Here is a 21,282-nt window from a genome sequence, read left to right on the forward strand (position 1 = left end):
TCAGTTGTTACGTGAAAAAATATCCATTGTCTAATTTACTTAAAAGCAATAATTTAATCTGTTAAATTTACAATTTATATCATCGTTAATAAATTTTAACCAATATTTAAGTGTTTAATCGGATGCAATTTTGCTAAACGTTGTCTTGTGCAGGGACCCTATTTACTAGTATAAAGCTTCCCTCGTGTGGCCAAATCAGGGACAACACAGGCAGAAAATGATGCTATTAGTTCAGGAACTGAGAAATCATTTGGAATTCACTTGCCCTGAGCTCTTAATTCTCATATTCTATCTAGATACCATTACAGTATTGCTCATTGTTTCTTCGTTGTTTCTGCACAGTGTTCTAAGTAGATAGATTTTGCTTTAAGGGTTCTGTGTATTGACCACTAGCCCATCTTTCCCTGCCTAGCTCTTGCAGTTGTGTTAAAATGTCCAATTTGTTAAAAAGCATTATTACATGCAAGTGACTCATTTGAACTATAGCACAGTTACCAGTCTTGTGTCTTTATTTGTCAGCTCCTGTTCATCCTTTAACTAAAAAATTAATGGCCAATGAAGCATCTGTCCTGCTTTCATAGTTCCATCTTGTGCATGCCAGCCATATTTCAGCACAGTGCCCTCCTTTTACATTTCACAAGCTATGCTCCCTCTAGCTGCAAGTCACTGCACCAGCTTTACCATGATTAATGAGGGCATCTTATAAATTATGTTTTCTGTGAAAAATGGCCTCATACTGTAAATGTGTTGCTTTCAGTTTGTTGTTAAAGCTGCGTGAGAGTAGGTCCCATTGATCCTATCTGTGAGACTGCTGAGCTGGAGGATAGCTGGAACAACTGCTGTAGGAGAAGCAAAGTGCATTAGATGAATTGGTATACTAGTCTGTTGGTGCAATACCTTAAACATAAAGAAAAAAAAATCTTTACTTAGATTATTTAAGAATTACCCAAGAATTATCTATAATATATTTTCATCAAAGAGGGTGCGGTGGCGCAGTGGGTTGGACCACCGTCCTGCTCTCCTGTGGGTCTGGGGTTTAAGTCCCGCTTGGGGTGCCTTGCGACGGACTGGTGTCCCGTCCTGGGTGTGTCCCCTCCCCTTATATATATATATACACACACACACACTTTCTGAACTGTTTGTCCCGTATGGGGTCACGGGGAACCAGAGCCTACCCAGCAACACAGGGTGTAAGGCCAGAGGGGGAGGGCACACACCCAGGACAGGACACCAGTCCATTGCAAGGCACCCCAAGCGGGACTCAAATCCCAGACCCATGGAGAGCAGGACCTGGTCCAACCCACTGCACCACCACTAGAGCGATGTAGTGTGGGTACCTTATTCAACTGGAAGTGAGACTCAAACCAATAACCTTTGGGTCCAAAGGCAGCAGCTTTATCCACTACATTACCAGCTGTCCCCACATCACTCGTTGCATTGGAGCTTGTACTGCAGTTCTCTCTAATTGGCACATTAATACATTTCGCTGACACTTTTCTTCAAAGCAATGTAGAATGTCTGCCTACAATTATTTACCCATTTATACAGCTGGGTAATTTTACTGGAGCAATTCAGGGTAAGGACCTTTCTGAAGAATACTACGACTGGAGGTGGGAATTAAACCTGCAGGTCCAAAGACAGCAGAACTAACTACTAGACTACCAGCTGCCCCACTGATTGCTTGCTTGTATCTCAGGAAATACTTGGCACCAGTTCCAGTCAATCCATTACATGAAATTATATATAAAGTTGCTGTCCTCTAGATTGTTAATTATTTTTCCTGTGCTTATTTATGCATTAGTGTTAATAGATTAATAATATTACCCCACATATTGAATGTGGTTAATAAATACAAACATTGTCTCCATTATTCCACAGTTTTTAAGATTGACTGAACAATAGTTTATTATTATTATTATTATTATTATTATTATTATTATTATTATTAATGTGCTTCTGCTTAGGTAATTCTTTTATTGAAAATAAACTGAAACATTGGATTTATTTGTACGGCTGGGTATTTGTCATGGAACATTAATACATAATTACAGTTAAAAGGACTAGAACAAAAAAAAACGGGGCAGAGACTAAATAAGTCGCCTTAGATTAATACCAGATATTTTCAAGCAGTAAATACCTTACTTCTCAAAAAGATAACTCATTTTTATTCTCATTGCATATCAAGATGATTCCACATTTCTTGCATTTTCCCAGTCATGTCTTCGCTCAATCGTTCTCTGTTCACACCCATGAAAAGTGCAAGGCACTGCTTTTATTTTGAGAGTGGCTTTCCTCATATTGACCAATTTATTTTTAGTAAAAGAATGAGGATCTTGTCTCTGAAGAGTTGCTCTGTTTGTCCTGCTTCTAGTTGCTTGTAGGTGTAGCAGAGAATGGAAAGGATTGATGTCTCATAGGCCACTGCAAACTAGTGAAGTGGTTTCTTCTATTACAGCCATACCACAAACCTCCACACAGTTTATATCAGAGAAAACCAAAGTCAGCATTTTGACTTAGTTGTTACAGCTTAAGTCCCACAATCCATCAGTCTTATGGAACACTACAGAAAGTTATCTTTAATATTTTATTTTGCTTTAAGGAAATAATCTAGAGGGGGTGTGGTGGCGCAGTGGGTTGGACTGGGTCCTGCTCTCTGGTGGGTCTGGGGTTTGAGTCCCGCTTGGGGTGCCTTGTGGCGGACTGGCGTCCTGTCCTGGGTGTGTCCCCTCCCCCTCCGGCCTTACGCCCTGAATTGCCGGGTAGGCTCCAGTTCCCCGCGACCCCATATGGGACAAGCGGTTCAGAAAATGTGCGTGTGAAATAATCTAGAAGACACATGGACATGCATTATTATTATTATTTTGTAGTTGTTGTCATTATTATATTTCTATTTTAATATGCGTTTTGTTACTCTTTCAGTCTTTCAGTCTTTTTCTTTCTGGATGACATAAGAGAGAAGGACAGTCAAATGAGCTTCATAAAACTATTTATCCAGCCATCCATCCATTTTCTTGACCGCTTGACCTTCTAGGGTCGCGGTGGCAATAGGGAGAGCAGAGAAGTCCAGACGTCGGTGTCCCTCGCAATCTCCTTCAGCTCAACCCAGGGGATCCCTAGCTGCTCCCAGGCCAATGGGGAGATATAAACTCTCCAGCGGGTTCTGAGCCAATCTCAGGGTCTCGTCCGAGTTTGCCGTGTCTGGTATACCTCCAAAGGGAGGCACCCAGGTGGCATCCTTACCAGATGCCCGAACCACCTCAACTGGCTCCTCTCAATGCAGAGGAGTACTCTGAGTTCCTCCTGGATGGCTGAACTCCTCACCCTGTCATGGAGAGTGAGTCCCACCATCCTGTGGAGAAAACTCATTTCAGCCGCTTGTATCTGCGATCTTATTCTTTCAGTCATTACCCAGAGTTCATGACCATAGGTGAGGGTAGGGACGTAGACTGACACCAGTGAATAGAGAGCTTTGCCTTATAGCTCATCTCCCCCCTGCACCACTACAGTCCGGTACAGCAACCGCATTACTGCTGCCACTGCTCCCAGTCTACAGCTCCCTTTTCCCTTCACTGTTGACTAAGACCCCAAGGTACTTAAACTCCTCCACCTGGGCCAAACTCTCTCCCCTTTCCTGGAGGGGTCATGCCATTCTTTTCCACGAGAGAACCATGGACTCAGAATTGGAGGTGATGATCTTCATACCAACCGCTTCACACTCGGCTGCAAACCATTCCACTGCGTGCTGGAGACATCCAGTGATGGTACCAAAAGGACAACATCATCTGCAATAAGCAGAGACTTCACCTTCCAGCCCCCACACAGAATATCCTCCTGACCTCGGCTGTGCCTTGATATCCTGTGCATGAAAATCACAAACAGGAGTGGGGACAAGGCACAACCTTGGTGGAGTCCAACACCCTCATTGAACGGGCTTGACTTAATGCCGAGTATGCGGACACAGCTCTTGCTCTGTGTGTACAGAGACCGAATGGCTCGCAGTAGTGGCCCCGGCACCCCATACTCCCGAAGCACCTCCCACAGAATTTCTCGGAGAACACGATCATAGGCCTTCTCCAAGTCCACAGAACACATGTAGACTAGATTAGCGAACTCCCATGCCCCCTCAATTATCTGCGAGAGGGTGAAAAGTTGGTCCATTGTTCCACAGGTCAGGACCAAATCCGCATTGTTCCTCTTCAATCTGAGATTCAACTATCGGCTGGAGCTTCCTTTCCAGCACCCTGGCAAAACTATTTAGTGATATGGATATGCATACAAATCAACATGCAAACATGGAAGAAATTATGTTCTCCAACATTTCACCAAATACAGATCTGAAATATCTAAAACAATTACATTCCATTCTTTTGGGGATGCTAAAAATGAAAAAAGCAGTTTTTCAAAAGCATTTGATAGTACACAGTTAATTTTATTTTGCCAGAAGCTTACAGGTTCCCTGGATGGGATAGGGCATCTCCAGTCAGTGGCTTTGCCATGAACCAGCATGGTCCTAGCTGTTTTTCCCTAGTGGTTATACTATGGCAAGGTGAAGAATGCATTCATATTTCACTTTGCTTAAGAATTCTTTTCCATCTTAACTGTCTCTTATTACAGAGTCATTCCTCTTCATGTGGTCATTTGTCTTTAAACACTGAGCACATCTGTGGATCCTTTGTGCTGTACTGTAGCAGAGAAGAGCATTCTGCTGGATGTGTGCTTGGGGCAGGACAGAGTCAATCAGCTAAATACACTGGGTTCTGGAACTCTGGCAGCATCACTTGATGGTTTTCTTTTATTGTGAAGTAGCAGGTGTCTGAGATGCAGTGCAGAACTCAAGCAAAAATTTGCCTGATTCACAGGTATGGTTCAGAGATCTTTTGTTTCCAGGAATCAACATTTTCAGTGGGTGTTTTTACTGCATTATTTTTTGACCTGACATAATCTAAATATTTAAATATTTCCAAGCTACATCTTAATTGATTTTCCAGGGAAATAGCATTTCTAATGAACATCACATTTATTTATTTAGCTGATGCTTTTCTCTAAAGCAACTTACAGCTCTTTACCCATTTATACAGCTAGGCAATTTAAGGTAAGTACTTTGCTCAAGGGTACTAAACCTGTGACCTTGTTGTTCAAAGGCAGCAGTTCTTACCACTGCACTTCTCTCTCTTTCTCTCTCTTTGATTTCATCCCTGGTTTGGGACATAAGGCCTCAACAAATTGTCATCATCTCTCCATGTTCATGAAACAGGCAGCATGGTAGCACAGTGAGTAGCGCTGCTGTCTCACAGTGTTTGGGTGGTGCGAGAGGATGTGGGTTTGATCCCTGCAGTCTGTGTGGAGTTTGGACGTTCTCCCCGTGCCTGTGTGGGCTTCCTCTGGGTGTTCTGATTTCCTCCTGCAATCCAAAGACATGCTGATCAGGTTCCCCCATAGTGTGTGAGTGACAGAGAGAGAGTGTGTTCCACTGATGTATGGATGAGTGACTCCTTGTAAGTATTGTATCTAGCAGTATAAGTCACCTTGGTGAATAAGGTGTGTGGGCTGATAACACTACATAGAGTTCATTGGAAGTTGCTTTGGAGAAAAGTGGCTGCTGAATAAATTAATGTAAATATAAAGTTCATGAAATAAAAAGTAACTGTGCATTAACATTTGCAAATATGTTGTTTTTTAACACATTGTTTCCTGCAGCAGTTGTTTATTACTTTTCACCTGCAAAACTAATTAAATATGTAATTTGCCAGGGGTGCCCAAACTTTTGCATAAAACTGTATCTTTACTGGCAAGAATGTACCACAAATTCTTCTAAGGCAGTTAGGTTGGGATGTCTGTCTTTGTGTGACTTTGGACCACTCTCCAACATTCAGAGCCATCTAACAAGACAGGCTTTACATTGCTGTTGTAAATTCTTACTTTAGTTTGTAAGCTGTATTCTTTGGACCTTCAGATTGGCAAAAGTATAGCAATGCCAATTCAAGATTTTCCTAGATGTGCACTGATATCTTTGCCGGCAGCATTATCAGAACTAACAAGACTTCCCACATAAGTGAATTCCTCTACCTTTTCAAGTGGGGCAACATATATCGCCACCTGTGTATTTATAATAGGGTTGATGAACTTGACTTTAAGGGGAGCATGGAATGTTACTTTCTGTACCAGCTAACCCATGAAGATAAAACTGGCCTCAAATCCACATGTGATTTGACCTCCCTGGATTTGTGATAATGCTTTATTATCTGTATTTATTGTACTGCATTAATTAATTATCTTTATTCTCCACTTGCTAGAGGTTATTTCCAGTTGGTGCTAGAGAAGGAGAGGCTCAAGGTCAAACAAGGTTATGTTATTCATGCTTCTCAGAATGGGCTGCTGGTTCTTTTTAATCTACCCATGTGACCAGCCATCACAATAGTGTTTCTCATCTGACTGTCATTGTTTGTCGTATTTTGTGACTTAGCCTCACATTTTGGTAAAAGACTTCACACTCCTTATTTATTTTTGTAGAACAATACAATGATTCAGGAGAAAATTGGACTGAGACTGAGGACCAGGACCTGAGTGTTGTTATTTTGTGCTTTCAATTGTGTTCATGTTTTAGTCTATCAAAACAGATTATTGTTATATTGAATGTGTTTTATGCTGATATATTCATCAGACACCACCAGTGCTGTGGTTAGAGCTACTGCATTTGGATCCATAGGTTGCAGATTTGATTCTGACTTCTAGCTGTACTATCCTTAAACAAGGTACTTACCATAAACTGTTCCGGTAAAGAAAAAACCCAGCTGTGTAAATGGTCGCTTAAGCTTGTAGGTTACTTTGGAGAGAAGTGCTCAATAAACCTAAATTAGATATTTTTATGGTAAGTTTTTGGAATACTGTGTGTTCATTCAGATAATTGTAGCACAAAGCACAGTGGCTAAGAGCAGCCATACTTAAAGTACTTTTACATTTCTATTTATGCATGTTTCTTTAGTGCTTTATGACTTTTACAGGTATATGTTTGCCTTTACTCAGTCCAGGCTGAAATTGTAACGGTGTCTATATAAACAGTTTCAGCAACAAGAGCTTGTAAAAGCCACAAATTGACTCAAGCTGCAGTTTAGCTTCAGTAATACTGGTACCATTGCCAAGGCTGTACATTGGGTTTTTGGAGGGCATGGATCCAGATAAAATCATGGCAAAATCATGAATTGTTGACCAGGCTGGAAAGGAGAACTGCACTGAAGACAGAGAATGGTGAGCACCCAAGCCATTGTTGCTTCTGGTCGTGTTCATTACCGATGCTGTGCTGAACAGGTTTACCGAATATTAGGAAAATGTACACAAATTATTGTCACCATTCATTTCAAAGTGTTGTGATTTTAACGCTGATATTAGACCGCTGGCTTTAAGCGCAGCCCAATATCAGTTCAATTCAAATGGGCTGTGTAAAAATAATACCACAGTACAGGAAAAAGAAACAATCAGAAAAAGCCAAAATGTCACTTTAGTCCGGATTAGATGACAACAGTGCATTTGAATTATTATCAGAAAACAACTTTCAAGATTGTAACTGGACTAGTCAGAGAAGATCGACACACAGATGATTCACATGCTTTTACATACTGTACAATTTTTTTTTTTTTAATTTTTCTGAATATGGACTGAAGTGATGTAGAACCAAGACTTTGCTGAGAAGTACATTGGAACCTGTTGGTCCAGTTCTTTCACTAGTGGCTGTAAAGGAGGATATTTTTTTAATGTTTTTCTGTTTTCTGCTATATTGCAGGGTGTTTTGAATATTTTTCCAGTGTAACATCCAGACAGCAAAAAACAGCAAGGGAAAAGTATTTTGTGATTGTTGCTGCTTTATCGCTTTTGTCATTCTCCAGTGAAAGGAGCAGTTTCTCCCACAACCCTCAGGTGGCGAGTCATAACTGCCCTACACAGAAGCCTTGTACAGTACATGAGAAAAAACTAATTCCAACTGTAAAAGTATATAGTTTCATAAAAATTATTTTACCTTTCTGAATCAATCTTGGCTTTTTCCATTTGTTTTGCATGGCATTTAATAGATTAACAGAGTTATATCAGTCTGAGTTAATGCTCATTGAAACTATTAGCACCATGAAAGCAAGAGTTGCAGTTCAGCTCCTCTCCATTTTCAATTTTGAATGTTTTCCCATTGTTTGGTCTTATTCACAGTTTCATTTCCTCCTTGTCCACCCCCCCCCCCCAACCCCCCCATATTGATCTACAAAAAGCAAATTGGGATCTGTGATTAAAAAGTTTTAAAAGTTACATTTTTTATCCTCTTCATTGTTTTTTATTGAAGGGACTGAGCAGTGTAACGTGCTTTTTCATGTATGTGCTTAAGTGTCACCAGATACTGAACTATATCCTGTTCTGGTCCCTGTACTGTATTCTGTTTTAATTTTGAGGAATATTTTTGGTGCTGTTAACTCTGTGCATCTGTGTTCATGCAAAAACCATCTGGTGTTGGCACCTTTTTTGTGTTCTTGAAACACCTCCCCCAGAATGTCATTGGCCTTTGCCTAGCAACAACATTTAAATTTGGATTAATGTGACACATGCCGATTCATGACAAGCAGACACAGCTCCACCCCTTGCACTTACGTTCATACAATACATCTTGCATAAATTTTTCAAGTGAATGGATTCTACCATTTCTCTGCTATTTTTTTCCTACTATCTTCAACGTGTCACATGTCCATCTATGGAGTTTTGTACTTTCCATTATTGATGATTTACTTCTGCCTTGTTACAGTCAACACAGGGAAAAGGAACAAGTTGGTGCCACTATTTCACTATCAGCTCTCAAAAATAGTCTTATTAACAAAAATATGGCCAAGAGCTGGCATCCCACCCAGGGTATAGTCTACCTGGCCTAGTGCTTTATGCTCCCCTGGAGAGCAGTGTTGGACAGATAGTGCTGGATTAATAAATTTGGTTAAGAATAAGGAATAGGTGTCCAATAGAGCAACTTTCAAACTATAGGGCTGCATCTTCAAAATTTCTGCCTAACTGGTTGCTCAGCAATAATCATTTAGCATTGTAACGCAGGTGTCATAGACTTTGTCTGGAACTAATTCTATAGGAACAATAAAATATTGTTTAGTACAGAAGATGGGAAGTATGTAAGTTATTTTAAAAAAAAAACAGTTTGAGAAATGTAAAAAGTCTACTTTCTTTTGCTGCAGCTTAGTGCCTCTATTACCTATAGGTGTACTTTTTCCCCATTACTGGTAGGTTTTGCAGTTGTACACTGGCATAATTGGGTTTTTTTCTGCATGAACACTTTATTTTGTACTGTAAAAATGGTGGGAGCAGTGTCTGCTTATGTTGTACTGGATCAGTTCAATACTGGTAGGCATTTCTTCCACCCAGCGTGTACTAATCTGCACAGAATCATCATCAGGGCCAGCCCCCCCCAAACACACAGACACACTCCCCTCACCCCCCTTTCCTTCCCTTACTTAGGCGCTTCCAGCTGGTGACTGAGCATCCAGCCACGATATACTGCCTTCAAAATCCAGCTCTGGCTGCCTCCCTCGTTGCATTCACAGTCATGCTGCACCGCAAGGATGGGTTCAGGTATGGGGCGGAGGAGCTCGAAGAGACCCGGTGAGGAGAGAATGTGGTTTCCCTAGAAACCAGAGGCTCCCATGGTTTGGTGATGCTAGCCCTCCAGCCTCATCCTCCTGGCTAACGTGCAGCGGGTGACACAGAAAGCAAGGATCCTCTCTCCTTTCTCCTTCTCTCTCACTTCTGTCGTCAGAGGGATCTTCTCCTCTTTTTCTGACTCTCTGCTGGTCAGCTAACTTCAGAAAGCATCTGGAAAGCCTCTCACCATGGCTCATGCAGCTTCTCAGCTGAAGAAGAACAGGGATATAGACATCAACGCAGCTGAGGATGACAAAGAGAGGAAGAGGAAGACTAGGAAGCGGTCTCGCGACCAAAAGAAAAAGGTACATGGGCACTTTTGTGCTTTCAACAACACATTCCTTCATTTTTATTTTTTATTTTTTCCTCTTCCTTACACTGAGACCAATATACACACTGGGGGAAGGGCAGTGGGAGGGGGTCTCTCACAGTGTAATGTTGAAGGCACAACACCGAAGCTGTTGAACTCTCTGTCAGATTCATTTGCATGGGAGTTAAGAGATGTCCCTTGTTTTACGCCCACTTTCTCTATTCCCAGCACATAACGGGGTCTATTTCACCTGTTTAAATAGCAGCACATCCCACCGCAGTGATGGTGCATCAGCATGGTTTGCTTTAGCATGAACATCCATCGTCTTCCTATGCTTCCCATGCCCTTATTTATAGGAGAAGCATGTGCTTCACAGGCAATGTATTTGGCTGCAGTATGGATTCAGATTTGAAGTAATCTGCAGACTTTTGCAGATTATATCTGTACAACATGTATACCTTTGAATCACGTGATGAAAAACGATCATGCCAGCATTTTGGTTTTCTATTGTAATTTGTTCCATTTAATATAAAAAAATTGATCCCATTGTGGCTCCGAATGTTTGAGCACTGACGTGATTTTTGTATCATCTTTCATGACTGAAACAGTGATTTACCTTTTGTGACCTACAAGGTTAATAGAATTTCTGTCATCTTTTTGGCTAAAGTGCATAAATGGCACCTTGTTGATATGCTATGTAGGATTTTTAAATGTTGAAAAAATTTTTTTTTAGGATCATAACAGATCCTTTCCAGAATGATAAAATATCTATTTTCTCTGTAATTTGCTGTGGCATTATAGATAAGTCTGTAGTTTTGACCTTTCAGAAATGCAGATCATTTCCAGGGATGAACCTTTTATTTATACACAGATTAGTTAATGTCTGTTGTAAGAAATGGGATCATATTCATTAAGTCTACAGTGCTCTAGATGTTGTGATTGCTTTGTATTTGTTGTATGGATTGTAGTTGTATATAAAATTTAGTTTTAACATTTTGTGCTCCTAATTGTTTTTCATTGCTTTCTGGTCAATTCCTTAGTCCCTACATAAGACATCTGTTATAAAGACAGAAAATGCCTTGTTTTCTGTTTCGTTCTTTCTGAAGAGCTTGGTTGCCCTTGTTCTGTGCTGTTGATATTGTTTAATAGAACTGACTATCTGAAATGCTAAGTGAAACGTTAACGGCAACACGGCTTTAATGGGTGTCACTTTGGGCAATATAGGCCAAATTTTGTCAGCTGGTTTCCCCTTGGCACATCTTGGGAGTAAAGATTTTTCTTCCCCAAACAGCTAATGAATGTCATTTGATGGGCTGGAGGTAATGTTCTCCTGGCAAACCTTCAATGTTGAGGAGTTGAGTGCTCAAGCACCAAAGGTAGGGAGGGCTGGATGAAAAATATGGAGGAGCATTAAAATTCTCACTGTTTGCTACAAGAGACACAGACAATCTGAATTGATTTCCACAGGCATAAAAAAAAGTTTTTTGGGTTGTCCCCATTCCCCCACCCTAGAGGGATAGAGGTAAACTAATTCATCACTCACAAATATTTCAGCTACTTGTGTTACGCTAAAGAAAGCATAATTAGATTGCTGACATGACGTTAAAATACCAACATGGACACACATGTGGTGGCGTAATGGGTTTGGCCAGGGCTTGCTGTGTGGTGGATCTGGGGTTTGAACACCTGCCTAGGGTGCCCTTTGTAGACTGGTGTCACGTCCAGGGTGCATCCCCTCCCCATTTTGCCTTGCACGCTGTTGCCGGGCTAGTCTCTGGTTTGCCAGGACAAGCAGCTATAGTCATTGTGTGGACACACATGTGCAAAAATAGTATAGGTATGTTAAATTCATTTTCTATTTTTTGGACTGCAGTAGAAATCTGAAGCAGGGGGGCGCAGTGGCGCAGTGGGTTGGACCTGGTCCTGCTCTCCGGCGGGTCTGGGGTTTGAATCCCGCTTGGGGTGCCTTGTGATGGATTGGCGTCCCGCCCTGAGTGTGTCGCTTCCCTTTCCAGCCTTCCGCCCTGTGTTGCCGGGTTAGGCTCCGGTTCCCCGAGACCCCGTATGGGACAAGTAGTTCAGATAGTGTGTGTGTGTGTGTGTGTGTGTGTGTGTGTGTGTGTGTGTGTGGAAATCTGACTGAACAAATTTTTCTTTTTTTTTTTTTTTTAAATTTGTAAAAGTGGGCAATTTCATTCATTAGTTGGCAGTTTCACACAGTTACCTGTATTATGTTATAGAATAGTTTACCCATACTATTAAGCTATAGTATAGTATCACACACACACACACACTATTTGAACCGCTTGTCCCATTCAGGGTCGCGGGGAGCCAGAGCCTAACCTGGCAACACAGGGCAGAAGGCTGGAGAGGGAGGGGACACACCCAGGATGGGACGCCAGTCCGTTGCAAGGCACCCCAAGCGGGACTCGAACCCCAGACCCACCAGAGAGCAGGACCAGGTCCAACCCACTGCGTCACCGTGCCCTCCCCTAGTATAGTTTTAGTACTACCTGTTTTATGCTATGGTACAGGATATATGGAAAACCAAGTGTTAAAAATTTGCTTCCTTCTATAATTTTAATGTAACTTATTTTAATAACACATGAATATTTTTTAGTAGAATACTTTGAAGCAGCACATTGATACAGAGGTCAGACTGCAATACCATTTTCACAGCTCCTGGACTGTGGTTTTGGATGGAAATTCAGACCTAGCCCACCTAAGTTTGCTTGTTCTCCTTATGTTTGTGTTCGTGTCCTCCGGGTGCTCTGGTTTCCCCCCAAATGCATGTTTCATGTGATTTGGTGACTAATTGATTTTAGTGTATGTGCATGACTGCCCTGTGATAGATATCCCATCCAAGTTGTACCCTGCTTCATGCCTTCTCTTTCTGGAATAGACTGTTGACCACCACAACCCTATATTTGACAAGCAGTTAATGATACCGGATGAACTTAGGAGAACATATCATAACTGACAACAGACAACCAGGAATGCATGCATTGTGAATGTTGATTTATACTATGGTATTTTATATTCTTTCAGCTACTGTAGGAATCCACAATTCAGGGTCACTTTAAGATCAATTGACCATCTGTCTATCCCATATTATCATATGAAAACATCAGGGTAATACACATTGCTTGTGGGCATTCAGGACAACATTTTTTGGATAATTAGATCAAACTTACAGTTGAATGGGTCTGCCTGTTAATGTGATCGTGAGAACATTAACATATCCCAGTTTGTGTTACTAGATGGTGGTCAAACCATTTGGTGATAAGGAAGTTTGGGGTAGCTAGCAGTTGGGGATTGGTTCCTGTGAAGGCTTCCTTGCCTTTGATGCTTTGTTTGAAGGTATCACCTCTAAAGCTTTGTGTAAGGTCACACCTTTAAGGACTGCCCACTGAATGCCTATAAAACCACAATGTATGTCTCCCTTAGTTAGACTTGATGACTACAGCGCGAAACAACACGTTTTGATGTTATAGACTTATGGTCTCATCTGGAATAAAGAATGCTGCTGAAGATACTTCCAAGTCTCCTGGTCTCATCTGCAAAATTCCCAACACTGCCTTGAAAATATAGTTTCTCCCTCCATTAGTCCAGCAACACATAAAGATGACTGTGTGAAAGACCATATAGTGTGGATTATTTTGACAGGTGTAAAAATTAGACGGGTGTAACTGGGCAAGGATGCTGCCACTCACAATACTCTGTCACCCTCATGTCAGAGCTCGAAGCTTATGTTTTTGTTGCCTGTTATTTCGTCAAAGGATAATAACACAAAGTATTTTAGTAATGTCTTCAAGTCCTACAGAAGATCTTGTACTATATGTATGAATATACACAAAGGCTTACAGTAAAGAAACTATCCATATTCATTATTACATGAGAAAAATTTAAAAATTTGTGAAAAGATTAAATACTAAGTATCAGTGGGAGTAAATAAAAAATAAGAACATTCTTAATTTATAATTTGTAATGTTCTGAAACTTTGATTTCAAGGAACTACAACCCCATTTCCAAAAAAGTTGGGACACTGTGTAAAATGTAAAGAAAAACAGAATACAATGATTTGCAAATCTCATAAACCTATGTGTTATTCACAATAGAACATTGAAAACATATAAAATGTTTAAACTAAGGAAATGTACCATTTTAAGAAAAAAATAAGGTAATTTTGAATTTGATGGCAGCAACATGTCTCAAAAAAGTTGGGACAGGGCAACAAAAGGTTGGAAAAGTAAGTGTTACTAAAAAGAAACAACTGGAGGAACATTTTGCAACTAACTGGGTTAATTGGCAACAGGTCAATAACATGATTAGGTATAAAAAGAATATTTTAGATAGGCAGAGTCTCCAAGAAATGAAGATGGGCAGAAGTTCACTAATCTGGGAAAAACTGCGGCTACAAATTGTGGAACAATTTCAGAATAATGTTCCTCAATGTAAAATTTGAAAAGACTTTGAATATCTTATCATCTATAGTGCATAATGTCATCAAAAGATTGCGAGAATCTGGAGAAATGTCTGTGCGCAATGGGCAAAGGAGAACATCAATATTGGATGCCCGTGATCTTCAGGCCCTCAGGTGGCACTGCATTAAATACAGGCATGATTCTGTAATGGAAATCACTGCATGGGCTCAAAAACACCTCCAGAAATCATTGTCTGGGAACACAGTTCGCCGTGCCATCCACAAATGCAGGTTAAAGCTCTATCATGTGAAGAAGAAGCCATTTGTGAACATGATCCAGGAACGCCGCTGTCTTCTCTGGGCTAAAGCTCATTTAAAATGGACGGAGGCAAAGTAGAAAACTGTTCTGTGGTCAGACGAATCGAAATGTGAAATTCTTTTTGGACACCATAGACGCCGTGTCCTCCGGACTAAAGAGGAGAGGGACCATCCGGCTTTTTAGTAGCGCTCAGTTCAAAAGCTTGCATCTCTGATGCTATGGGGGTGCATAAGTGCCTATGGAATGGGCAGCTTGCACGTGTGGAAAGGCACCATCAATGCTGAAAAGTATATACAGGTTTTAGAGCTACATATGCTTCCATCCAGATAACATCTTCTTCAGGGAAGGCCTTGCATATTTCAGCAAGACAATGCTAAACCGCATACTGCATCTATTACAACAGCGTGGTTTCGTAATAGAAGAGTCCGGGTGCTGAACTGGCTTGCCTGCAGTCCAGACCTTTCACCAACTGAAAACATTTAGCACATCATGAAACGAAAAATATGACAAAGACCCAGGACTGTTGAGCAGCGAGAATCCTCTTTCTGACATGAATTGGACAACATTCCTCTCCCAAAACTCCAGCAACTGGTCTCCTCAGTTCCCAGACGTATATGGACTGTTGTTAAAAGAAGAGGGGATGCTACACAGTGGTAAACATGGCACTGTCCCAACATTTTTGAGACATGTTGCTGCCATCAAATTCAAAATTACCTTATTTTTTCCTTAAAATGGTATTTCCTCAGTTTAAACATTTGATGTTTTTTATGTTCTATTGTGAATAAAATATGGGTTTATGAGATTTGCAAATCATTGCATTCTGTTTTTATTTATATTCTGCACAGTGTCCAAACTATTTTTGGAATTGGGATTGTAGAAACTGTAGCCTTGCCATAAATGCCATTACCTAGTGTTAGAACTAGCTTAGACCAAACTATTTCCATCCAGACAGTACATTTATAGTTATATGTCCAGGTTATTCCACACATGTTCATGTATCAATTAGTCCTTTTTCAATAATTTCCTATCCAGCTACGATCATGGTTGTTCAGATCAAAGTTTAGGAAACATAGGACATAAGATGTAGTACAAGCCAGATAAGACATCAGCCCATTGTAGGGTAATTATGCTTGCATGTATATACTTGAACAGCCTTACACATATAGAGACTTGGCCAGCCTTAAGGTCAATTTATAGCCAACCCACACTGTTGATCAGTTGATCAGACTAGCAGGCTTTATTAAGGAATAGATTTTCTTTGTGGTTTGGTGCTGTGGTTTATATAGGTGGCCTTGATTAGATTTTTAACTTCTATGTGTTGTCCATCCATCCATCTTCCTCCGCTATCCGGGGCCGGGTCGCGGGGACAGCAGTCCGAGCAGAGCCTGCCAGACTTCCCTCTCCTCGTAAACCTCCTCCAGCTCCTCTGGGGGAACCCCAAGGCGTTCCCAGGCCAGCCGGGAGACATAGTCTCTCCAACGTGTCCTGGGTCTGCCCCGAGGCCTCCTCCCAGTGGGACATGCCCGGAACACCTCCCCAGGGAGGCGTCCAGGAGGCATTCGGAACAGATGCCCGAGCCACCTCAACTGGCTATTCTCGATGCGGAAGAGCAGCAGCTCTACTCCGAGCTCCTCCCGGGTGACTGAGCTCCTCACCCTATCTCTAAGGGTGCGCCCAGCCACCCTGTGGAGGAAACTCATTTCTGCCACTTGTATCCGTGATCTCATTCTTTCGGTCATGATCCAGAGTTCATGACCATAGGTGAGGGTAGGAACGTAGATCGACCAGAAAATTGAGAGCTTCGCCTTACGACTCAGCTCCCTCTTCACCACAACAGACCGGTACAACGACCTCATTACTGCGGACGCCACACCGATCCGTCCGTCAACCTGCCGCTCCATTTTTCCTTCACTCGTGAACAAGACCCCGAGATACTTAAACTCCTCCACTTGAGGGAGGAGCTCCCCCCTAACCCGGAGGGGACAATCCACCTTTTTCCGACTGAGGACTATGGCCTCGGATTTGGAGGTGCTAATTCTCATCCTCGCCACTTCGCACTTGGCTGCAAACCTCTCCAGTGCACGCTGTAAGTCTTGATTCGATGAAGCCAGCAGGACCACATTGTCCGCAAAAAGCAGAGACGAGATCTTGCGGCCACCAAAACGGACACCCTCCGTTCCCTGGCTGTGCCTAGAAATTCTGTCCATGCAGATAATGAACAGAATCGGTGACAAAGGGCAGCCCTGGCGGAGTCCAGCATGCACCGGGAACAGGTCTGACTTACTGCCGGCAATGCGAACCAAGCTCCTGCTCCGGTCATACAGGGAACGAACAGCCCGTAGCAACGAGCGCTGAACCCCATAATCCCGAAGTACCCTCCAAAGGATGCCACGAGGGACACGGTCAAATGCCTTCTCCAGGTCCACAAAACACATATGGACTGGTTGGGCAAACTCCCATGAACCCTCCAACACCCTAGTGAGGGGATAGAGCTGGTCCAGTGTTCCACGGCCAGGGCGAAAACCGCATTGCTCCTCCTGAATCCGAGGTTCGACTATCGGTCGGATTCTCCTTTCCAGTACCCCGGCATAGACTTTCCCAGGGAGGCTAAGGAGTGTGATCCCCCTGTAGTTGGAACACAATCTCCGGTCCCCCTTCTTAAAAAGAGGGACCACCACCCCGGTCTGCCAGTCCAGAGGCACCATCCCCGAACTCCACGCAATGCTGCAGAGGCGTGTCAGCCAAGACAGCCCCACAACATCCAGAGACTTGAGAAACTCGGGGCGGATCTCATCCACCCCCGGAGCCTTGCCACCGAGGAGTTTTTTGACTACCTCAGCAACTTCAGCCAGGGTAATGGACGAGTCCCCCTCCGAGTCCCCCTCGGAGTCCCCGGCCTCAGCTTCCTCTACGGAAGGTGTGTCGGAGGGATTGAGGAGATCCTCAAAGTACTCCTTCCACCGCCCGAGGACATCCTCAGTTGAGGTCAGCAACGCACCACTTCCACTGTAAACAGTGTTGGCAGAACACTGCTTCCCCCCTCTGAGTCGCCGGACGGTTTGCCAGAATCTCTTTGAGGCCGACCGAAAGTCTTCCTCCATGGCCTCACCGAACTCCTCCCAAGCCCGAGTTTTTGCCACGGCGACTGCCAGAGCCGCGTTCCGTTTGGCCCGTCTGTACCCGTCAGCTGCATCAGGGGTCCCATGTGCCAGCCAGGCCCGATAGAACTCCTTCTTCAGCTTGACGGCATCCCTTACCTCCGGTGTCCACCACCGTGTTCGGGGATTGCCGCCGCGACAGGCGCCGGAAACCTTATGGCCGCAGCTCCGAACCGCCGCCCCGACAATGGAGGTGTGGAACATAGTCCATTCGGACTCAATGTCCCCAGTCTCCCTCGGGACCTGGTTGAAGCTCTGTCGGAGGTGGGAGTTGAAGACCTCTCTGACAGGAGCCTCCGCCAAACGTTCCCAACAGACCCTCACTATGCGTTTGGGCCTGCCAGGTCTGTCCAGCTTTTTCCCCCGCCATCGAATCCAAGTCACCACCAGGTGGTGATCAGTTGACAGCTCAGCCCCTGTCTTCACCCGAGTGTCCAAGACATATGGCCGAAGGTCAGAAGAAACGACTACAAAGTCGATCATCGACCTCCGACCTAGGGTGTCCTGGTGCCAAGTGCACCTATGGACACCCTTATGCATGAACATGGTGTTTGTTATGGACAAACCGTGACTAGCACAGAAATCCAATAACAACTCACCGCTCGGGTTCAGATCAGGGAGGCCGTTCCTCCCAGTCACGCCCCTCCAGGTGTCACTGTTGCTGCCCACGTGGGCGTTAAAGTCCCCCAGTAGAACGACAGAGTCCCCAGTGGGAGCGCTTTCCAGCACGCCCCCCAGGGACTCTAAAAAGGCCGGGTACTCTACACTGCCGCTAGGCGCATAAGCACAAACGACAGTGAGAGACCGTTCCCTGACCCGAAGGCGTAGGGAGACGACCCTCTCATTCACCGGGGTAGACTCCAACACATGGCGGCTGAACTGGGGGGCTATTAATAAGCCCACACCCGCCCGCCGCCTCTCACCCTGGGCAACGCCAGAATAGTGGAGAGTCCACCCTTGGTCGAAAAGAGTGGTTTCAAAACCCAAGCTGTGAGTGGAAGTGAGCCCGACTATATCTAGACGGTATCTCTCAACCTCCCGCACCACCTCAGGCTCCTTCCCCGCCAGCGAGGTGACATTCCAAGTCCCAAAAACCAGAGTTGGCGCCCGAGGTTTGGGTCGGCCAGGCACTCGGCCCCGACCACCGCCCAAATGACAATGCACTGGCCCCTTACGGTCTTCTGGCAGGTGGTGAGCCCACCGAAGAGTGGCTCCACATCATGGCTTCGGGCTGAGCCCGGCCAGGCCCCGTGGGCATAGACCTGGTCACCAGGCGCTCGCATGCGAGCCCGCCCCCCCAGGCCTGGCTCCAGGGTGGGGCCCCAGTGACCCCATACCGGGCGGGGTAAATGAAAGCCTTGGTTTTATTTTCTTTATAAGGGGCTTTTGAACCACACTTTGTCTCGTCTGTCATCCAGGACCTGTTTGCCATGGGAGACCCTACCAGGGGCATATAGCCCCAGGCAACATAGCTCCTGGAGTCATTCAGGCACTCAAACCCCTCCACCACGGTAAGGTGGTGGTTCACGGAGGGGCGGTTCTAGGTGTTGTCAAAGTACTAATTTGCATTATAAACACAGGGTATGAAGCAGGGCTGTCTTGTGAATGATCAAGCTAGAACATCTGAATTATATATATATATATATATATATATATATATATATATATATATATATATATATATATATATATATAAAACCCTTGTGCTGTTGTCTAGATCACCCTTTCGATAAACAAGGGCAGCAGTGCTATGAACACTGATGGAGACTGACCACAGAGGTCACAGGAAGGTGCAGGATACCTTTTCTCGTGTACAGCAGACCTTCTTACAGAATACCGAGTCACTATGTGATGATTGGTCACCTTGAAAAGTTGCAGCTGCTCCCACAGGCACCCCTCCCCCAGGATGGAACAGCTGGGCAGCTGCAACTTTGGGTGCAGCTGTTGGGCAGACACTATGAATGCCAGTCACATTACTGCTAGCAGATGGCCCCAGAAAAATCCATACTCTAGTCTACATCTGAGGCAATGGGCCAACAAATTTTCTCAGATTTTCTTCAATTACATACTGTATTTCCACTGCTACATCTTCTAAACAGAATGCCTAATTCCTCATTCTACTTACCCTCATCAAATGAGGCATTTTGTATTTTTTACACAATACCCCTTTTTAAGTTTTCTTGGAAATGCAACTGTATTACATTTAAATAATGGTGCGTTCCAATTTTATTATGCATGATATGTGATTAGAAGATTGTCATTAATTTGTCATGTGTATTATTAAAACAACAAAAACAAAACCATTTCTTCTGAAATGTTGGAGTGTAACACTATATGTTAAAATGATGTATCTGATATTAGCATAACAAGTGAAAGTGAAACCCTTTGTAAAGCATGTTTTAACATTGTATTTTATTGCTCTGAATGACATCACATAATTTTATATTCTTTGTAGTTCTGACAGGAATGTGTCGGTCTTTGAGATAAATATCATAAATACCATTTTATAAAATATTTAATTCAGAAAAACACACATTTATCTTCATATAGGGGAAATACATGGCTTGACACATGTTTCTAAGTCTTGAAAATTGTTAGACCATAGCATATTTAAAGGGAAATAGTTCCACTAAAATAACGATTAACCACACATCCTTCCAAAGTGCAAATGATCACTTTTCATTTTAAATGACGTAGTCATCCCTGCAGTCTGTACATGACTGACAACCAAAATATTTACAAAAACCTTGGTTATCTGATGCTTTTCTCCAAAGCAGCTTACACCATTAAGCTACTTACCTGTTTGCATAGCTGGGTATTTTTACTGTAACAATTTAGAGTAAGGACTTTACTCAAGGGTACTACAACTGAAGGTAACATGAACCTACACTTTCTAGGTCCAAGACAGCAGTGCTCACCACTATGCTACCAACTGTCCGAAGTATACAACTGGATATGCTGAATAACCTGATTGCAGATACTGATGTGTTGCTAAAAATTGTTCTGCATTTTCCTGTCATGTATTTAACACTCCCATGCAAACACCGTATGTCAAATGCAGCTAGATAATTTGTTTCTCTTGTCTGCGGCAACTCTCCTATGCCTTAACAGAGGAGAGTTCAGGCTTGTATTTGAGGCTGTGTCACGAAAGCCATTTTTATGCTGAAGGAGTTGTTTTTTGACCTGCCATTCAGGTGGAAACACGTCCTGGATGCAGTCATTCCCTCTGACAGTCACGACAGACAGTGCAGTGCTGGATATTTGACCTGATTTTTTTTCCTGGTTATGCATTTAAAAAAGCAGCTCTGAGAATGTGCATGAATTAAAAGAGCCAGCAGCAAAGAAACCAAAATACACACTTGTTCTCTGGTATCTGATACACCTTAAATTTTTTTATGTT

At 43.2% G+C, this 21,282-nt stretch overlaps 1 protein-coding gene across 23 annotated transcripts in view; it reads left to right on the forward strand.

The window, feature by feature from the left end:
* The window catches only part of LOC108932724 (ankyrin-3-like), a 152,602-nt gene that overhangs the window by 34,632 nt on the left and 96,688 nt on the right, over positions 1–21,282 (forward strand). For 14 of the 23 annotated variants that reach the window (XM_029251015.1, XM_029251028.1, XM_029251018.1 and 11 more), the window contains exon 1: positions 9,514–9,977. The exons of 1 other annotated variant lie outside the window; for it this stretch is intronic. In XM_029251015.1, the coding sequence (XP_029106848.1) occupies positions 9,861–9,977 (117 nt within the window). In that variant the 5' untranslated portion in view covers positions 9,514–9,860. Of the gene's footprint in view, positions 1–9,489; positions 9,978–21,282 lie in introns of those variants that run through there. 8 more of the 23 variants (XM_029251029.1, XM_029251030.1, XM_029251036.1 and 5 more) reach the window with 6 other exon arrangements.

Source organism: Scleropages formosus, chromosome 4, assembly GCF_900964775.1.
Source record: "Scleropages formosus chromosome 4, fSclFor1.1, whole genome shotgun sequence".
In the NCBI taxonomy this organism is placed as follows: Eukaryota; Metazoa; Chordata; class Actinopteri; order Osteoglossiformes; family Osteoglossidae; genus Scleropages; species Scleropages formosus.